Source organism: Hyperoodon ampullatus (genome assembly GCF_949752795.1).
Source record: "Hyperoodon ampullatus genome assembly, chromosome: 18".
Taxonomy (NCBI): domain Eukaryota; kingdom Metazoa; phylum Chordata; class Mammalia; order Artiodactyla; family Ziphiidae; genus Hyperoodon; species Hyperoodon ampullatus.
Genome location: NC_136931.1, coordinates 5,602,026 through 5,624,051, shown reverse-complemented (window position 1 = coordinate 5,624,051; position 22,026 = coordinate 5,602,026). Strand labels below are relative to the sequence as shown.

Here is a 22,026-nt window from a genome sequence, read left to right as displayed (position 1 = left end):
TGAAGATAAACCCGGGAGGGAAATGAGGCCAAAGAGAAGGAATATTTCATCCTGCCTCAGGAAGGAGGTTGGGGGACAGACTTCCCAAAGTGTTCTAAAAAATGAGCAGAAATTACTGAGGTGACACAGGACCAGCAAGGGGGAGAGGAGAGTATGAGAGTCCAGGCCTGAGTGAATGGCATGTGCCATCATCATGGCAGGTTTGGGGAAGTTCACGTTCAGTGTTTCAGCCCAGATGAGCTAGCTTATACTGCTATAGCCCCTAAAATGCAGTGGCTCACCAAGAAATGGTTTATTTCTTCTCGTGACAATGGCCAGCGGGGGCCGTTGGGGACTCTGCTCCATGTCACCCCCTCTCTGGGATTCAGGCTGACAGAGCAGAGCAGCTCCCATGTGGAACACTGGCAGTGGCTGTGCAGAAGGAGAGATCGAATGGCATGGGGACCGCCTCTTAAAGCTTCCGACTGAAAGGGACACGCCTCCCTCGTGCTTACGTTTCATGGGCCAAAGTAAGTTGCAGGGCCACACCTAAGTCCAGCAGAGGAGGCCCTTACACGTGGCCGGAAGAAACCAGAAGTATTTGTTGATGGCGGTAACGGCCACCACAGTCAGTGTGGCAGGAAGGGGAGGGGACAAAGATGAGGGGAGAGCAAAGTGGGGGGAAACGCCAGCCAGGCCAGGAAGGCCCGTGATGCTTTATTCTAGATTTTTTTTTTTTTACTGTATCCAGCAGGAGCCATCAAAGTATATCATGTCTGGGAATGACACAAGGAACCGCTCAGTTTAGAACAGTTAAATTGGAGATAGCAGGGATGGTGTTCATTCATTTGTTCCACAAACATCCGCGTTGGTGATACAAAGCAGAGAAAGTCCACATTACATTTGGTGAAGGAGGGGAGATCATCAGTCAACAAACTAAACAGACGAATTTATAACATTTCAGAAGGTGATAAGTTGTAGAAAGAAAAGTGAAGATGGAATAATAGTTTGGAACCTCTTAGAAAACAAACTAGTAGCTTAAAGGTGAGAGAAGGGAATGCATTAGGAAGCCATTAGAAGGTACTGGGTCATCTCTCAGAATCGTAAGAGGGTAAATGAGATAAGGTGTATGGAAATGTCTAAGGCAAGATGCTTCAATAAACATTAGTTGAATCTGAACTTAGAGTTGGAATAGCTCTTTTGAAGCGTTCAGTCCCCATGGACGCAGATGTGACATGAACACTTTTCAGGAGAGTGGATAATAGACAAGCTGGTTTATTAAGATGGAAATTTTCACAAGGGCTTAAATAAAGATTCAAGTCAATGGGCACTGCCTTTTTAATTGATAAGAGCGACTTGGAGGTAAATGTGAGATGCTTGCTGCCTGTGTGGCTATAGAATTGGGGGAATTCTTTAAACCTCCCTGTCAGCTAACTGTGAAGTGGTGATCTGTATGAGATCTCGTGTGCCTTTCTGTAGAATAAGTGGATGAGATGAGAAGCAAAGTTGCCTCTCTTACTCCTCTTTTTCCATTCCTCACTCTGACAGTCAGCACAATTCACAAGGAAGCACCTAACAAACTCTCTCCCCTCCCACTTCCATGCCCTTCTGGCGCTGTGAACTTGAAGTTCACTGGCATTGTTCTGTGTACCAGAATCACAGATGCTAAAAGTTGAGGGCGTTTTCAGAGGTGATGTGATGGTTCACTCTCCTTTGAAAGCAGGATTCCCTTCTGATACCCAACAGCAAGTGTCGTTCAATCTACACACACACACACACACACACACACACAGCGCGATGAGAGCTCACCGCTCAGCAGACAGCGCCTTCCATCACTGGACAGCTCCCTCGGTCGCCATGTTCTTCCCCAAGACCAGTCCCCTGGTCTTGAGTTTCAATATAAATGTGAAATCATTCGAGTATTAGAAGGTAACATACTCCCATTTTAGGACATGCTCTCTTCCAATCATGTTAGGCTAGTTTTAGTCTTTCTTTTTCTCTATCCTTCCTTCCCTTTCAGTCTTAAAAAGGTTGAAAAAAGGGCCCAATTACTAGAACTAATCTTTACATCGCAGTAGCCCTGCCATCTAGACTGTCTGCCGTGCCCTCTCCTCCTGACAGGCTCTGGTTTGTCTATTTCCCTTGTATATTATGGGAACCAGGATGATCCAGGATTCCAGCCATGATCCAAGTAGAGCAGAATCCAAGGGCAGGGATGGAGAGTTCTAACCCTTCTCCATAAACTTTACTTCTCAGTACTGGCAAGAAATATAACCCATAATAGTTGACATTCAAGGAAAACATTCTTATTGAGCCCCTTGGACTGGATTAACTCCAAAGCTGCTTTCTGTCAAATGTTTTGTGATTCAAAGAAGGAAAAATAACTACACTGTGCACATTTTTCTTTCCTTAAAGATTGGAAAGAAATGAGGAAAAAGCTTGTCTCGTTCATGTTTTTATAGAAATAGAAAGCACGTGTCCTCTGTGACAAAGATATTTCTTTCCCTCTAAATCCAGCAGAGCCCATGAAGAGCTTAAGTGTGAGTGAATGTCACACATTCACCTTCCTGGGCCACTTTGCTACATTTCTGTAAAGATAAAATGGCTTTCGCAGTATTGGAAATCTTGAGATTTAGGAGCTGGTCCCTTGCATGTCTTTGGGAATTGAGCCTGGAAAATGTGTCCATCGTTAGCTGACCCCAAGAACAGAATTTATGCCCTCTGAGGGCAGATGCCCAGCAGCTGTTTGTTCTTCACTGAATTGATTCTCAGGAAACTGATCCAGAAACATTCTTGGGGCCATAGATACGCATATGTTTCTCATGTCTGGTCCTGCCCTGCCCTATCCCCACTGTCTGCCTCCATCTGCCTCATTCTTGGCTGTACAACAGGAGTCTAGCTTCCTCATATACCTGGGTTCCAACCCCGATTCCACCAGGCACTGGCTGTGTGACCTCAAGCCTGGCACCGCTATTCCTCCAAGGACAACCTGGGGATAAGAACAGAACCTCCGTGAGGTCAAGTTCATGCACTAGGGCTTAGAACAGCTCCTCATGCACTGTGAGCAGTGTGGTAGGCTGAATGGTGGCCACCCAAAGAGATCAAGTCCTGGCCCCTGGAACTGGTAAGTGTGACCTTATGTGGAAGAAGAGCCTTTGCAGACATGATTAAGGATTCTGAGATGAGGCAGTTACCCTGGAGTATCCACGTGGGCCAGTGTAATCACAGGGGGCCTCAGGAGAGAGAAGCAGAAGGTGTTAACACAGAAACACAGAGAAGGTGATGTGAAGGCAAAGCAGAGAGAGATGGGGCCACAAGCCAAGGAATGCCAACGGCCACCAGAAGTTGAATGAAGCAAGGGACAGATTTTCCCCAGAGCCTTCAGAGGGAGTGTGACACCGCCCACACCTTGACCTCAGACTTCTGGCCTCCAGGACTCAGAGAACAGTTTTCTATGGTTTTAAGCTGCCTTGTGTGTGCTAATTTGATACAGCAGCCCTAGAAAACGAGTGCAGTCTGTGAGGGGTGCCTCAGGAGTGTCCCTGGGACATCAGCCCTGAGGGGGCAGACACCTGGTGACACTGTGGGCAGCTCACGGCAAATCCTCAATGCGTTCTCGCTCAATTAATGGATTCAGACGGCTGCCTTCCTGCCTCTGCCTTCCTCTCCATCTCGTTTTTACTCTCTCTTCCCTTCTGTCCCTGATGAAACTTAACCATCTGCGAATCATCCCCTCGTGTAAGCTTCAATCTCTCATTTAGTTGCTGGCTGATCCCTTCCTTCCCTCAATCACGGGTAGTGGGCTTCTGACTGCTCACATTTTGGCAAAATGAGTTGCTTAGGACCCTGTGGCTTACTTTAGTGTTTCTTTTCTCTACTGAGATGGGGTCTTTTGTACCACAATACTTTCCTATTTTGCGGGCCATGTCTGGGGCAGATGGTATTTAAGAGGTTGAATTCAGGGCTACCTAAATGTTCAAAAGCATGGAAGGCAGTGGTTGATGTGATGGGTGCTCAGGGCCTTTAATTCGGTGCTTTTTCAACTTGACTTGCAAATTCACTTGTCTCAGAGTTTCCAGCTCTTAAAAAATCTTTAACGTGCCCACTCTCTTAGCAGGAGGGAGAGTTTGAAGATGGCCAGTGGTGCTGTTTTGCAGGCTTTCATACCTCTTTGCGCTCAGTAAATGGGCAGGTTATTCTGTGGAAGGAAATGTTTTAAAGACTTAAATGCTAAGTAATAATCAAGTAGTCCGGGGGCGAGCAGACAGTTCACAGTTGGTAATGCAGGGAAAAACAACTTGAGACTGTCCCCGCCCTAAATCGCAGCTGGGAGCTGCTAAAGACATTCTTAAGTCAGCTACCGTATACCAGTGGAGATCCATGCTGCCCACCACGAGATGCTTTCAGAACGACCTTGAATGTGCTTTTTACCAAGTGCCTGCATTGCACTGTGGTGCAATTTTGCGTTTAAGCGTTTCTGTCTCTCCTAGTTGAATGTGGGAAAGTTGAGGAGCAGGGACTGTCTTATTCATCTCCGTATCCACGGTCCTAGCTCAGGACCTGCCACAAAGTGGCCCCAGTAGAGTGGAGCTGAAATAAATGAATATTTGCAACACACAGGCAGAATTTCTGCTTTACTTGGAGTGGGCACAGGACTGGCCCGTGAGAGCATGTCTTATATTGAAAATGAGATTCTTAGGTTGTGCAAATGCAAAGGGTCCATTACACACTGATGAGGCAGCTGTGGTCTCTCCAAGCCCTGCAGGTAACATGGGCTGGTAGAGCACGAAGAGACCTTAAGCGGGGGTCACGTTTGACTGCCGCCATTTCCATAAATCTCTTGTCTGTCCACAAACAGTCTCTGCATCCTCCTCCTCTGTAGCAGGCAACTATTACAGTACAAGGTGCCCTGTTGCAGATCCATATGGCTCTCCCGGGCTTTTAGTGGTAGTGAATCACCCCACATACGCACACACACCTGTTTGCACACCCTCACTTTCAACTTTCTGTGTATTTCCTGCCTCCAGAACCCTAGGCCATAAGGGCCCTTATGAAAGGGAGGCAGAAGGGTCAGAGTCAGAGAAGGATATGTGATGAGGGAAGCAGAGGTCAGAGATATGGAGAGAGATTTGAAGATGCTGTGCTGCGTACTGGGAAGATGGAGGAAGGGGCCAAGGAGCCGAGACACGCAGGTGCCCCTCTAACCACACGGCATTCCCTCTGCCACTTCCTACTCGTGGCATCAGACCTTTGGGCATTAGAGGGTAGCTCTCCTGGCCCTCCCTTTGCAGGGCAATAGTGGAAGCTTACGAATTGATCTTGGCTAACAGGAAGAATTTCAGAAAAGACAGACATGGCTAAAGGAAAGACCGAGATCAGTTTGGCAGCTTGCAAGAAGGGGCTGTGTTTTGATTATCTGTGAGTCACCCAGTGCATGGAACAGACCCTGAAATATTACTGAGGCTTAATATTGAGTTAAAATGAGCGCCTCCCTTGTATTTGATAGTCTACGTCTATTTATGCAACCTAAGATTACCTTAAGAAAAAAAAAATCTATTTCACCTAATCGTGCATTTATTCAGACTTGACTTCTACCTCTTTATCAAAAGAGGTGCCTGTGAGCTGTGCCTGTCTCATCTTGTAATAATAGTCATATTCTCAAAGAACACAGAGTCCTGGGTTGAATATTACATATATTAACTTCATTTAATCCACAAAACAACTCCATTGGATGAGTACCATTTTTATCCAGGGGTGCATCCAGTCAGTCCAGCCTGAATCATGTGCCTGTTGGTTCTCTCAGCTTGGGAAGCAGATGTCTTGGTCTCTCCCCTGCCAGACTATTTCCAAGAAGAGAACATTCCAATCTGGAAAGGCAGCACCATTAGGAGGGTGAAATACACACACAGGAGAGACAATTTAAGAACATAAATGAAGTGAGGAAATGTTCATACAGAGTGAGCCGGATGCTACTGGATCTATTCTCCATTTATTCCATCACTAAATATTTACTGAGCACCTACTGTGTGCCTGACTGTTACACTCTGTGTGATACAAGTGTGAATCAGATATGCATCGCTTAGTTTTACGTAGTGTCTAAGTTATTCCATGAGTGGTGTCCTGATGGCCTGGAAGAGGTAATGCAGCTTTCAAAAGTGACATTCGCCCTGGAGCGAAACAGTCATGGCAAGTGGAAATGACTCTCCAGTTCCACATGGCAGGATTGTCAGGGAGAAGCTTTGTCACCCTTCTCCAGGCTGAGAGCCCAGACACCCAGAGGGGTCCCGCTTATATTTCAATCCCAAGCGCGTTTAATTTCAGATTTGTGTGACCCTGATCAAGCTCCTTCATCAAGTTTTATTCTTCATAAAAGATCCAATTCCCCAGACTCATAAAATGACTCCTTCTAAGTCAGTGTTATTTTATAAATACTTCCCATTGCTCGCATAAATCACAGGCAGCTGACTTCTCAGCCATAAAACAACAGCTTGCAACATCACTATGGTACCCAATATGTATTTACTTATCAAGTTGAAGAACACGTGTTTGCTAAATCAGCAGCATTACAGCTCCACCAGCAATTTGCCGACACTTTCTTCCCATTGAAGGCAGAGTCTCGAGTCTCGGATGTGCCGTATTTCCGCATCCTGCCTCATTTTTATCTTGCTGCTGCAGTAATCACCAGCCCCCTCCTCCTGCCTCTGCAAACCTCCCTGATCCCCTCATTGATCATGCCTGTGACTTCAGGCAGGTTATTTACCTAACAGGTGCAGTGCTGGGGGCATCGATCATCTATCTGTTCTTCACCACAACTCGGGTTGCTGGCCCTGCTGGTCCTTGGGCTCCCGACGTGGCTCAGAGATGCCCCAGACAAGCTCTAGTGGGTCAGAGCAAAAGTGTTCTATAGCCAGTCTGCAGGGAGAGTTCTTGAAAATTAACTATTCCACGTGCAAAATGTAATCTGAAATGTCTAAGGGACATGACCTGTGCTGGAGTGGAGTGGGACAAAGGCATTGTGGCTCAGCCACTGACCACTGGATAGCCTGGTTGGTGGGCGAGTGATGTCACCCATTCAGGTGTCTGCCCATTTTACAGGTGAGGAAACTGAGGCTGTGTGAACTTGCATGTATTGCCCAGATGACATGGCCAATAAATAGAATTTCAGAGTCTCCATCTGTCTGGCCCCATCTATTGCCAGGATCACATTCTCCAGATTCCATGCCGGGTCAGTAGATTCAGAATTTCTGAGGGTGAGTTTCAGGCATTAGGAGTATTTTTAAATCTTCCCAGGTGATTCAGATGAGCAGCCAGGGTGAGTTTTAGGCATTAGGAGTATTTTTAAATCTTCCCAGGTGATTCAGATGAGCAGCCAGGGTGAGTTTCAGGCATTAGGAGTATTTTTAAATCTTCCCAGGTGATTCAGATGAGCAGCCAGGGTTGCAAGGCATAGTTCCACATATTCCTTTAATTTCATACTGGTGTGTGACCCACATCTGGTGGGACCCAGATTGTCAAGCATAAGTGTCTTATTAGAAAGAAGGCAGCAGCATAGGATCCAGGAAATCAAGGCAGAGGCCAGGAAGATAGCAGCTCAAGAGCTGGGAGCCAGAAGAAGCTTGCACAGGTCTCCCAGGGGAGAGAACCCAGAGCTTGGGAGGCAGGAGCCGGCACTGAGCAGGTCGCGTACCAGTGTGGACGCTGTTTAGACTTCTTGAGCTGTTACGTAATGCTTCCCGCCTAATAGGGATGAAACCACTGGGGAAGCAAGGAGTTTTATGAGCAGTAACCGCTGGAGCCCTAATGATGGAAACAAAGGGCTCTGCGTTATGGCCTGATTGGCAGGATCTCTGACCGAGATTCCCGCCGTGCCCAGGGGGGTCTCGGTGCCTCTTGTACATTTCCCAGGCCTCTTGCAGGTCTGGCTCCTGGCTCTTAACCAGGACAGGCTGCATAATTTGTGGAATGAAAATGGGGGGCCCCTTGTTCAACAATTATTAAGACTGTCAAGAGGGTGACAGGAGAGCATTAAAACAAGCACAAGGCCCTTCTGAACACAGCACCCCGGCCGACCACACAGGCCGCACACCCATGAAGCTGGCCCTGCTCTTGAGCTTGCCTGAGACACCGACCTGGCCATAGGCTGCAGGCCGTAGTGGTGATCTGCGCAGTTTCTGGATGAAGCACTTAATGAGTCTGCACGTGGCTTTGCAGCTCTCTGCTTCTCCCACAACAGTCAGGAAACCATGTGTCCCAGTGGCAAGGCTACAAGATGCCAGGGTCTAGGTCCCTACATCACAAGTGGGAAAGAAACCCCTTGAAAGGGAGCCGCAATATGAGTTGAATCTGAGGGAGAAATTAACCCTATGCGTTAAGCCACTGACGCATGGATTGGTTTGTTATCTCAGTTTAGCCCAGCCTAATATAGGCTAAACTGAAATAACAAACCAATGATTTTAAATAGCAAAACTGCCTCACCTTTGCTCTTAAAATGATGAGGGCAATAGGCCTATCTTCAGACTTTACTTAGAAATTAATATTTAGTGCAAGTCAGGCATTAATTATTTACCTGTTTCTGCTTATACCTTCACCATTACCTCAAGCTGTAATAGAAGGAAGATGATAACAAATAAAAATATTCATCCTTTATTCATTCATTCATTTACCTTATTCATTTATTTATTCAATCATGCATTCAACAGCTGTTTACGAAGCTCTTACTACTCTTACGAAGCTCATTATCCTGTTATCTTTGAAGATTTTCATGCTTTGAGTTATATAAAATTTAAGCAGGGGGGGCTTCCCTGATGGCACAGTGGTTGAGAGTTCGCCTGCAGTTGCAGGGGACGCGGGTTCGTGCCCCAGTCCGGGAAGACCCCACATGTGAGCCATGGCCGCTGAGCCTGCGTGTCCGGAGCCTGTGCTCCGCAACGGGAGAGGCCACAACAGTGAGAGGCCCGCATACTGCAAAAAAAAAAAATTTAAGCAGGAAAACTAAATGATGTTAGAATTAGCATGTTCTTCTTTTTTAAAAATTTATTTTATTGAAGTAGATATACAATGTTGTGCTAATTTCTGCTGTACAGCAAAGCAATTCAGTTCTACATATACATACATTCTTTTCCATATTCTTTTCCATTGTGGTTTACCACAGGAGGTTGAATCTAGTTCCCTGTGCTATACAGTAGGACCTTGCTGTGTATCCATTCTATATATAATAGTTTACATCTTAGTATTAGCATGTTCTTAAACATTATATACTCTGTATATTTGCATATTCTGTGGTACTAATATTTGAGTCACTGTGAGGGGAATAAATACAGAAGAGATAGTATCTCTGTGCTCAGTGAACTTCACATCTACAAGAGAGAGTTCCAAAAGAGAGGCAAATTGTTTCCATTATTTGGGTATGGGATTTTAAAAGTGCCGTTACTTTTAGAGACCCAGGTATAAATAACTCGAAGATGGTGTTTCTCAGCCTTGGCACTTTTGACCTTTGGGGCTACATAATTCTTTGTGGTAGGGCCTGTTCTATGCATTGTGGGGTGTTTAGCAGTATCCCTGGCCTCGACCCACTAGGTTCCAACATCACATACCCCGCCCTGGTTGTGACGACCCCAAAATGTCTCCAGACATTCCCCAGTGTCCCCTGAGGGATAAAATAACCCCCAATTGAAAACCACTGCTCTAAGGAGAACTAGAATTGCTTTTTAAATATCTCTTAAATTGGTTAAGCAAACAAACAAAAAATACACCACAATTTCCTTTTTTTTCTTCAGTTTTATGGAAAAAATATTTTCACATTAGAGAATTTCAGCTACTTTGTACTAATCCAGTACTGGGGATAGAGATTCCACTTTAAAATGCTTTTCTTGAAGTATTTTAGGCAAGATCAGTTAATTCAGCAGTGTTTTCTGGATCCTTTTTAAAGAGCTGCACAGAAAGGAATTATAAATAAAAAGATTAAATAGAATTTTTAATAGGTTTTGAGAAAAACATTACCTCAAAATGCTGGATGAGGGCTTCCCTGGTGGCTCAGTGGTTGAGAGTCCACCTGCCGATGCAGGGGACATGCGTTCGTGCCCTGGTCAGGGAGGATCCCACATGCTGCAGAGCAGCTGGGCCCGTGAGCCATGGCCGCTGAGCCTGTGCGTCCGGAGCCTGTGCTCCTCAATGGGAGAGGCCACAACAGTGAGAGGCCCGCGTACCGCAAAAAAAAAAAAAAAAAAAAAATGCTGGATGAAACAAAGAAATTAGGGCAATAAAATTAATCCTGACAGGAGGGACCCCAGTTTTACCATGTGTTACCTTCTATCTCAAAAACAGTTATTTTTCCTAACATCTGGCCTGCTGCAGCTCAGACAACAGCTCACCAGAGAAGTAGGGCAAAGGCACTGTGGAGATTGAACATTTAGCAGGCGCCACGGAAGAATTGAAATAATCATAAGGTGGTTCTGTTGCCACCATCTCTTTATCGCTATAAAAATAAACAACCTTTGAAAACAGATGGGGGACAGCCATTGCTCAACTTGTCATAACTTATTACATATTTGACTGTCAATTTGTATTTAAAAAACCAACTAGCTCCCGGGAGGGAGAGCAAATTTGAGAGGAGAAGTCGATCGCATTTCAAATCAAGCCTGTGGTAATTGCAGCTACACAGAGGCACTCCTGGCTGCTATTAAAGGAAGTGGGCGACTATCTCAAATTTGAAGTGTTCTCACTTTTAAGAACAGAGTTGTCTTCTTATTTGAAGGTACTTACTCATCTCAAACCTGCGTTGAAAGTATATACTTTGTGCCAGTTTGATTCAGTGCTTTAACAGAGAATATCCATTAGGCAACCACCACGCTCAGCGGTCAGCATATTGCAGTGATTTATGGTGATGTCATTGGTAGCCCCAAAAGCCCAACATTTGGGAAATGGGTTGCGTTCTCTTCTCATCAGTTTTTTGCCTGTACCTGTCCCTTTTTAGTTTGGTCCATCCCTTAAATATGGTGTGCTATTTGGTTAGTTAAAATGGCAACTTCCACACTTTTTTAAATTATAAAATATTTTCTAGCTTCTATGTGAAGATTAATCCACTTACACTCCTTTACCTGTTATCTATTGCTGTATAATGATACACACCAAAACTTAGTGGCTTAAAACAACAGCCATTTAGTTCATTATTTTGCAAGTTGGGATGGGTTCAGTGGGGCAGTTCACTTGCTGGTCCTGCCTGAGGTTGGCCATGTGACTGCTGTCACGTAGAAGCTCAGCTGGAGCTGAATGGTCCAAGATGGCCTCAACTTCCATGTCTGATGGGTATTTAGGGATGTCGGCCAGGGAGCATCAGTTTCCAGACATGTGGCCCCTCCAGCAGGAGAGCCCAGATATCTTTAGATGGCGGCTGCTTTCCAGGAGGACAAGCTCTTGTGAACAAGTACTTCCAAACCTCTGTTTGTATGTTTCCATGTGTCCCATTGGCCAGAGAATGTCAGATGGCTAAACACACAGTCCAGGTGGAAGGGACAATACAAAGTTATGATTTGCTGGGGGCTACTAATAGGACAGTCTTACCCCCTGATAGAAAGATTATCTCTGGATTCAAGATGACTTAGGTGAGTGGAAATCAATTTGAATATTTGAAAATACCTACCAATTGTGACTAGATGTTTCTACACTTGTCTAAATTACTGCCCTCTAGCTCTAGGCTAAAGCAACAAAATTTACTTTCTAGAGTAAAACTATTTAATAAAATGTGTTTATTTTCTTCAATCTTTACTTTCTCCTTTTGCGGAGAACATTAGTTGTGACCACATGAAATAGCAAACTCAAAATGATGATGGCTTAAACAAGATGGGCTTTCACCTTTCTTTCATTTATTTCTTGTTCATGTAAACAAAGCCAAAGGGAGGAATTCCAAGCTTTCCTTGAAGCTCCATGGTCATAAGAGACTCGGGGACTCATATTTTTTCTGTCTTTCTGCTCTACCTTTCTATCATGTGGCTTTTATTTGAAGGGCCACCTCATGGTCCACAATGGCTGCTGAAGCTATAATAGTCATCACATCTGCATCCCAGGCATCAGGAAGTGAGGAGAGAGGGTGTTACAAAAGCACACACATTCTGGATGAGGTCCCTTTAAGGAACCTTCCCAGGAGTCTCACACACTTTACTTCTAATTATATCTCATTGTCTAAACCTTAGTCAGTGGCCACAGTAGCTGGCAGAGAAGCTGGGACATCTAGCATCTCACCTAGTCAGCAATGTGGCCAGCTAAAATCAGAGTTATGTTACTGAGGAAGCAAGGAAGAATGGATGCTGGGTAGCAATTCACAGTCTGAGCCGCAGTCTCTTTAGTAAAGCAGGGTTCAAATCCTGGCTCACGGGGTGACTATATGGCCTTTTCAGTCTTTGTTTCCTCACCCGTACAATGGGTTTAACAATATGACATACCTCCTGGAGTTACTATAGGATCAAATAAGTTAGCACTAGACACATGCATCACATGTTTGTATTGTTGTGTCTCTACTGCCTCCCACTTGGCTGGGGCTGGGGCCACACAGGGGAACTTCCCTGTCCCAAAAGGGAAGTGGAAGGAAGAAGGGTGAACTCTTTATAGTGGATATGCCGTTTTCTTACACTGTAATCTATCACCAGAGGATATAGGAACAATATTTAGTTACTGTCTTTGGGGGAAAGACTTGCCTCTACCTACAGTCAAGACCAAAGGTTGAAAACTGGTGAGCCTGGGACTAAGCCTGCCATGATCTGTTTTGTTTGGCTTTCTTAGTCCCACTCAGTGATCTCTTGTATTTTACATTTGAACTAGTGTCCAAAATGTAAATATTTTAACAGTTTATATGAAAATCCAAATTCCCACCTTGTCTTGAAAAATCAGAAGGTCTGGCTTCTCCAGACTTGCATTTCAGAAATGCAGTACTTACCCTGAACTAAAAGGTAGCTGCCCCTTTGGCGGACATATACCCTCTAGTTAGCCACCACCTCTCCCAACTGTATCAAAATCACTTTACTCATGTAAGTGACCGTGTGGGCACTGGGTGGACATTTGAGCTTCTCACTCCTGACCCAGCTCCCATGACCCCACTCTGGGAATGGGGCCAGAGAGCCACACCCTCAGGGCCAGCCTGTCTGGGCTACTGTCAAAAGAGAGGCCAAAGGTCATTGGCATCTTCATCAAAACTCGCATTATCAAGAACTTTTTAGGTCTAAGGCACAGCCTGACCACCAAATGAAAACTGCGAGAGAGTCTTTGTGCTGGTAAATGACAATCCCTAGATAATTGGGGAACAGAGGGTCAGGCCCCCAAAGGAGAAATGGTGACAAAGCTGAATCTCCCAGCTTGGCCTTGGCCTTGGATCTAACCTGCTTTCCCCCTTCTCTCCCCACCAAAGTCAGAGTCAGAGTCAGAGCACCTCTTCTCTCTCCTCCGGACTATCAGGCAGGGCTTTAAGAGTCTCCTCACCCACAGCAGACAGCCCACCTCCTTCCCCCACCCCACCTGCTAGCCGAGTGTTTTGGAGGTAAGCAGAAAAAGTTAAAGTGAATTATGAGGAGCAGCTTCTGATTGGACACCCCCTCAAATGAAGATAAAGCAGGTCTGAAATGCTAACGTAGGTCAATGGGGAAATAAGACATTATTTACGATTCATTCCATGGGCGCCTTTTCAGGAGTGCATGCGCTGCAGAGTGCGGGCTGCCTCTGGATACCTATCAGATTGGTTTGGTATCTTCTGTCAACTAATCTTTGACAGTTTCCCTATTAATTCCTGGGTACACGGAAACACTGACAAGATCAGAGGAAGATGAGTCATGCATGCATGTGCTCAACAGAAGTTTCTAGGCTTATCTAAGGGAAGAGAGGGATTGTTTCCTTATGAGGTTTTAATTGATCTCTGCTTCTATAGATCCTGTGTGTGAGTCCCAGAACTAGTATGAGTTGCAGTCTATGTGGTTGGGTCCCATGAGACGTTTGGCCCATCACCATCGTCATGGCAATGGGGCCCCCCGCCAGAACTGAGTTGCAAATGGCAGCAGTCAATAAAATATCAATAAAACTTACCAAAAAATTAAAAATTTAAATTAAAATTTAATTAAAGATTTTTAAAATTTTTAATTTAAATTTAAAATTAAAATTTTTAATGTTCTCATTGGGGACATTATCACCTCCAAGAGGGAAAAAATTGGTGCTTGGGGGGGACATTAAAAACATGAGATATTACAGTGGTTTGTGGTCCTCAAAGGGCCATCATAGATATCTATGGCAGGGGATGACAGGTAGGAAAAAAATATCTAAAAAGACTCTTGGTGTCTTATTAGATATTAGTGATCATGAAAAAATAAAGGTTGAGAAACACTGCATTATTTCATTCAACGCTACGATAGCCGGTTAAGGGAGATGCTCTTTTGTAAGTGAGAAAGTTGAGGTTCCACAAAGTAAAGGAATTTGCCCGAGGATATCCAGATGGTTCCTGGTGTGGCAGGATTTGAAAGTAGACAGCCCACATCCTCAGCAGTGCCTCTAACACTGTTCTGCCTGCATTTGTTCACCTGGTTCTCTTCTCGCCGTCAAGAGCTGTTGGGAGAGAGCTGGGTTGTGTCCACGTGTGTGGTCAGAAAGCAGTCCCAGCCTGGTTGACCAGTGGGGAGTTGCACGTCCCGGTCCCGGGCCACTGATGTCACAGTGGCAGCGATTTTCATGTTTGTACTCTGACAGTCATGACCATGAGATATGTCTGTATCTGATAGCAGAACTTGGCCTATAGGGTGACACACTTATTCTGGTTTGCCCAGGTCTGTCCTGGAATGCCCTCAGCCCCGGGCACACTGGCTGGTTTGTCATCCCACATCTAGAATGCTGATTGGGCGTTTGGAATCAGGATGCTCAGAACCCCTTCAACCTGAAGGACTCCAACAGAAATTTAGTTTCAAATCAGTGTCAGTGTGACTAGACATACTCCGTGATACTTCTGTATCCCTCCCACCCAGCTAAACAAGTCAAGGTGCCTAGAGTCTAAGGGCTTTCCTTCTGACACGGGAATAAACACGAAGGAGTGGGTTATGCTGTGCCGGATCTGTGGCCATGTTCTCTTTTAAAAGTAACCTCTGAGGCGCATCCCTGAGACAGTTCAGTCACAGAGACAGATGTTTGGGTGGGGCTAGAATGCCCTACCTCCTCTCATGAGTTGGATGCTTTGTGATGACGTGACATTTTGTCACATCTAAGGAGCTCACTTAGTGATGCCTGCCGTCTCTGAGCATATCGGTTTTTATGTTTTGCATCCCCCTGGAAAGCACACAGTTGCTTCGACTGTGCTATCGAAGTGTATTCACTGCCAAATACAGACGTGAATGTCCATGTCCATGTCTCGATATATTATTCACTTATAGGAATATCATTTTTTTTAAAAGCCTGACACTTTTGATCATGTAAAGGAAATGTTTGGGGATGAAGACAAAGAAATGTCAAGAACAGTAGAATTTGGTCAACTGTGGCACAGAGCGAGCTGTCTTTTGGAGTCTCCCACTCTTGAGGCTGGCTGACCTTACCTGGAGATTGAAAACAGCCCCTCACCTTCAGAGCTGCACTCCACTTCTCAAGGGTGTGACTATGCCTGAAATCACAAGGAAGCGGAACTTCAAACACCGGCTTCAAGGTCATGACACCAGGCAGCACATGTCTTTAATCAGAGAAACACAACCAAGAGGAAGGGGCTACTGGCCAAGACAAAACTCTCCTAATTGTTTATCAGCCTATCACATTGGCAGCCATGTCCTTCGACAAAAGAAAATGATGGCCTGACTTGAGGCTTTCAGCTAGCAGCCTGTAATTCTTTTGCTTTGGAGGGACCACTGCTAGTTCATCTAGCTCTGGGAGTGACAGAGTGATTATCATTTCTGTTGACACATGGGAGAATATTGTGATGGAGAAGAAGACAGAAGTGTACTACCTGGAGGACCCACACGTGTGTCTGTCATATAATTATCATTTCTCTGCCATCAGGAAGCACACATAGGCACCAGATAAGCACAGATGAGAAGCCGCTGGGCTGCTGGAAATAAATGAGCCCTTCTTCTCAGAGTCCAGACTGTGGGCGTGGGCAAGGTTAAGGCGTAGGGGCCATCCATAGGCCCTGGAACAACTGTTCTGGTGCCTACATGCTGGACATCAGCCTTGGACTTGGAATTGGTGTATGTCTGCTAAACCCAGGTCCAACAAGGACCTCTGGGGGGGGGAGGAAAGAGCTCAGAGGTAGTGGGGGAGCATGCCTGGTTATGAAAAATGTCCAGGCAGTGCTGTCCAATCTTCTCACTAATGAGTTATCCATGGCTTCCGGTCACTGTGGAATAAGGCAAAGCTATGGTGAGTTGCAAGAGTGCAATTCTACCCAAAGAACATTGACAGAGGACCTATTGAGTGATAGCTACCCAGCTTGTAAATGTGAATAGAACACAGTCTGTGTCCCCCAAGGGCAAAATTTAGGACCATGTGACCCATCACATAAAGAAGTTCTTAAAATGAAGAGGTTCCATCAACAGAGAAGTTTAGGAAATTCTACAGATTCTGTTTTCCCATGGAGATTTACAACATGCATGTGCTTATTAAGGATGCTAGGAAGTTCTCCAAGAGGGAAACCTGCTCACCTGTGCTTTCTGCGTATTTCCCAAATGTGTTTCTCTGATGAACCCATGGAACCAGGGTCCCTTGGAAACAATTTAGGAAATGCTGACTTAGGAGGCTTATCCAACCATTGCAGAGCCTGGAAGTATGAAAATCATGATCCAGCCCCCAGAGCAGGAGTAGTTGAGAACAGGGTGTCGGGCCCATCAGATGTCCTGGGACTCGGGATAGAGCCTTGATCCTAGAGGAGGACTAGAGTGCCGTATGGAGAAGCAGTGGCGGCTCCAGAATGTGTGTGTGAGTGTCTGTGTGTGTGCGTGTGTGTGTGTGTGCATGCACACGCATGTGTATGTGTTATCATAGATTTGTGATCTCCACAGTCGAAACCCAAATCTATAAACTAAGACTGTGGACAAGGCGGGAGGGAGAGGGTAAGGCAGGGCAGCTCTGAGATGAGGGACACTGGGACTCCTGCCATAGCAGGTGCTGCTTTCTACGGACAACTTACTTCTGAGCTCCTTTGTCTGAGGTCATGGCCTGCACCACCATGATGGGCTCAGAACCCAGGACAGGACGATGATAAAAGGCATCTTCCTCAGAACTCTAACGTACCAGGCACTGCACCGAGTTATTTAATGTATTGTCCCATCAAGTCCTTACAGTGACCATGGAGAAAAGTGTTACTAATGTCCTAAGGTTACGAGGGGGCATATGGGGAAACTGAGGTTCAAGGAGGGTTGATTAACTTGCTCAAGTTCACACAGTTAGTTAAGACCTGAACCTAGATGTTACCCCAAGGTCATTTTCTTCAATGCTGCAAACCTATTTAGATGACTTAAGCAATGCTCATTGTCCACACAAGTGGGCCTCAGAAGGAAATCCAGGTGTGTGTTCATAGCAGGGTAAAGACAAAGGCAGGGCTTAAGACCAAGTTCACTTGCTCCCTAACAATTCATTAAAATAAAAAACATCTTCTGTGTAACCTTGGGAGTATTCCAGGATAACTTTTTATCATCCCATATTATCAAATCTGTAAAAAATAATACCAAAAAAGACATTATCAATGAATGTCCTAGTGGAAACTAAAAATTCATCACCCCGAGAGGTCTTTTTTTCCTTCCTATGAAGCCATGACAATCACAAACCATGATGGCTTCATTTTTTTTATACATTCTTTTGCCTGTTCGTGTCTGACTTCAATTAAAGGCATATTAAATAGGGCACAGATCCATCAGTCAAGCATTCATTAGACACTAACAAAGTGCAGGGCACCAGGTCACAGGTACTTAGCTGAGGACTGTTTCCTGTGACATCCGTGGTGTGGAGGCCTCCTTCCAGGTCTTTGCCTGCATGGAGCTCACTTAGCATGGCCCAGGGTGAGATGTGAGCCTGGAAGTCGCCTTTCATTTCTGACAGAGACCCCCAAGTGGGCCTGTTTTCCTAGACCAGGAAGGCAAATGAGTGTACCCTTGACACTAACGCTGACAGGCTGGCAGCGGCTGCCTGGACCACTGGGCAGAGAAAGAACCCTGATTCCACAGTGCAGCTCAGTGAGCAATAGCACAGGAACCAGATGGCTTGCTGACATCTTCCAAAGGCAAGGGGCAAGGAAGTGGGCTGCATGTGCCGAGAATTTTCTATTCTGACACTGTCCCTGAGGCCTGCCCTGTGACAGTTTCACAAAGAAACAAAGAAGGGCAAAGACACAACACAGAGTAGAAGATGTGTCTGGATGCATCTGGTTTAATGGCAACATTGGTGAAATTAACTGAGACTATTTAACAAATTGATGAGATGAACTGAGACTATTTAACAGATAGATCTTACTTTAGGATGGTCAGATCCGTTTGCCTGATCATTCGGACCTAATGACTGATAATCTGATTCTGATTATGGGAAAAAAATAAACTGGCTTTGATGGCTTGAGAAGCACTGTTATAAAAGGGAAAGGAATACCGGGATGGTGACTGAACTAGATGAACTCTGTGTTTCCTTTAAGCTTGAATATTTTCTGTATATGAGTATTCCTGCTGGGGACGATAGGTCTACTGGTTCCATCTCTTACCCATTAGCTCACATGTTGTGGGCTCAGAGGATTCAGAATCAGAAGATGGGGCCCTACGTTCACAGAAGAGTAAACTACAGTGAACAATTAGAGTTGGGCATGTCACCCTGAGCCAAACATGGTGGCTCGCAGTTGTCAAGACCCGCAGGTAAATGTGCCAGATTCCACTCTAGACCATGCTTCTATTGGTATTTATAATTATGGTCCCTTTAAATTAAATTTTAATCACAAAATAATACATGCTCCTTGTAAAAATGATCAAACCATTGCAGATTGGCCACCATCTTCCCTCGTCCCTGCATCACCATTAATTCCAGTGCCCTCTCTCCTTTCCCAGATTTAACCACCAAAGCCAGTGTGAAGTTCACCCTTATAGACCTTCTTCTATCCATTTATGGACATAAACTGTACCTGAAAAATATATGCATAAAGTTTGTGGAATTTTCTGTGTGCAAATAGGTTCATAAAAATGATGTTATACTATGGATAACATTTTCCAACTTGACATTTTTCAGTTTTGGAGAGCCTTCCATGTTAGAGCACATTAGATGTACAACCTTTTCTAAGTGCTGCAGAATATTTCACAGTGTAGGGATAACATCATTTTAGCAATTCCTCTGTTGTTGGATGGTTAGGTTCTTTCCAAATGTTTCTCGGATCCTCTGTAAACATCCCTGCCAAAACCCCTTGTTGACACGTGCAAGTGTTTCTTGAGGGTAAATGCCAAGAGAGTGAATGCATTTTTTTTTTTACTAGTTGGTATCCAGTTGTCTTCCAAAGCACCTAATGCCAGTCACCCTTCATATCAGCTGTGTGTGAGCGAGACCTGTATCCGACACCCTTCTCAACCTTGTTATAATCAAATAGTCTCCATCACTCTCGTCTTTATACCATCTTTGCTTCTAAAGTGTCAGCATTGCGGCTACGCACAGAGCGTGCTCAAGTAACACCCACGCCCATTCCCTGTAACCGGAATTAACTGCAGTACCTTTCCCTTTGAGGCGCCCTCCTTCCCCTCGCTTACACCTACTCACCCACCTGCACTGGCGACCTTTCCTGAGCCTCTGGTTAGATGAGGCTGTTCTCATCCGTATTCACATCACCCTCTCTCAATGCACTGTGAATGCTTTATTATTTTCTTTTTTTTTTTCACATCTTTATTGGAGTATAATTGCTTTACAATGGTGTGTTAGTTTCTGCTTTATAACAAAGTGAATCAGTTATACATATGATCCCATATCTCTTCCCTCTTGGGTCTCCCTCCCTCCCACCCTCCCTATCCCACCCTTCCAGGCGGTCACAAAGCACCGAGCTGATCTCCCTGTGCTCTGCGGCTGCTTCCCACTAGCTATCTATTTTACATTTGGTAGTGTATATATGTTCATGCCACTCTCTCACTTTGTCCCAGCTTACCCTTCCCCCTCCCCATATCCTCAAGTCCATTCTCTAGTAGGTCTGTGTCTTTATTCCTGTCTTACCCCTAGGTTCTTCATGACGTTTTTTTTCCCTTAAATTCCACATCTGTGTTATTTTCAAACGCTCACTCTCCTGCTTAGTGCCGACCTGCCAGACCCCAAGCAATGTGACTTTTTGGCACCTCTTTTTCCCCCGACACCCAGCCCAGGGCCCCCCATGTGGTAGGCATTCAATAAGAGATTTTTAAATGAAGGCCATTGTCACAGAGCCATATCCACAATGAAATGAAAGCCCGTGGAAATAAACAGCATATCGGGAGAAGGAAAAATTAAGCTGTCAATCTGCTGAACAGCAAAGATTTCTTTATTTCAGGTCTTTTAACGTGATGGAGGCGAGAGGGAGGGCGGAAGGAAAGCTAAAACCTAACGGAGCCAGGGAAAGGTTTTGCTTTTTTAATTTGGAAAGTGATTGACACATCACTCCACTGCCATTGCCCAGGTGCGGGGAGGGGCTCCGCCCATCGCTGTCCCCCAAGTGACCATCCCCTGCTCCTGCCCCCTCAGGGACCACGGTGATGCGGATGACAGCCTTTGACGCGGACGACCCGGCCACGGATAATGCCCTCCTGCGGTATAATATCCGTCAGCAGACGCCTGACAAGCCCTCTCCCAACATGTTCTACATCGATCCTGAGAAAGGAGACATTGTCACCGTCGTGTCACCTGCACTGCTGGACCGGGAGGTGAGCTGAAAAGCACACAACTTCTTTTTCATGAGAATTGAACATGGCTTTCACATGAGGGAAGATGTGCGGCTTCCGTCAGCGGCACTTTATGTAGCAGCAGAAATGAGATATTTACACATGGTTGGATTGGGGAAAATCTGTCAAGGGTGATGGGATGTTACGTGAGCCCAGAAAACACGCACTGGAAAAGCCATGTCCTTTGTGGTTATTTGCATTCATTCAACTCGATGCCTGTTTCTTCACTGACCACTTACTCTTTTTTTTTTTTTTTTAATTTTTATTGGAGTATAGTTGATTTAGTTTCAGGTGCACAGCAAAGTGAATCAGTTATACATATACATGTATCCACTCTTTTTCAGATTCTTTTCCCATATAGGTCATTGCAGAGTACTGAGTAGAGTTCCCTGTGCTGTACAGCAGGTCCTTATTAGTTATCTATTTTATATATAGTGGTGTGTACGTGTCACTCCCAATGTATCCCTCCCCCCTGTCCTTACCCCCCTGGGAACCATACATCACGGACCACTTACTCTTGAGGCCCCAGCGACTGTGGGCTCTGCCTGCCTCACCTGTCTTGCCAGGAGGGTGGGGGAGGGAGGGGGAGCGAAGTGACTGTCCCAGATCACTGACACTCTCCTCCCTGTCACAGAGTCAGGTAGCTTTGACTTACTTCTTTCTCAAACCTTCTGCTGCCTGCGCCAGTGTTTCCGCCCGAGCCTTTCTCTCCCCTCAGTCTCTGCTCTTGTCCTGCAAGGCCGTCTCTATGGAACCTCACCCATCTTCCAGGTCATGTGTCACAGACAGGTGCCCTGTGGACCTCAGTCAGCCCACATGCCTGCTCTTTGGTTTGGCCCAGGGTGTTTTAAAGTTTCACATTAGTCGCCATATCCAAATATTTTGATTTCATATTTTTTTTAATTCCAATTTCTAGCCTTTCTGAAAATCAGAAATTCTGGAAATCGGGGCCCCAATTTCCACATGTGGACGATGGGTCAGACCACTCGTGACAGTCAGGTGGAGCTGGTAACAGCTGTCGCACTTAGGGGGGCATGTGTTCCTGGCCCACTTACATCCCCTACATTTGTCTGCTGGCCCTGGCCTATTTCCCAAGTTCCAGGGCCACCCTGTCATTCCCCACAGGCTACCTTCCATAGGATAGCCTCTTGGCCCTTCACACAGCATGTCAACCCACTTGAGG

General features: G+C 45.5%; 1 protein-coding gene across 1 annotated transcript in view; it reads left to right on the top strand.

Annotated features, from left to right (window-relative positions):
- The window catches only part of CDH13 (cadherin 13), a gene marked incomplete at both ends in the record, with an annotated part of 1,025,013 nt that overhangs the window by 766,735 nt on the left and 236,252 nt on the right, over positions 1 to 22,026 (top strand). The window contains one exon of the mRNA XM_079724018.1: positions 20,647 to 20,825. Within this exon, the coding sequence (XP_079580144.1) occupies positions 20,647 to 20,825 (179 nt within the window). The remainder of the gene's footprint in view (positions 1 to 20,646; positions 20,826 to 22,026) is intronic.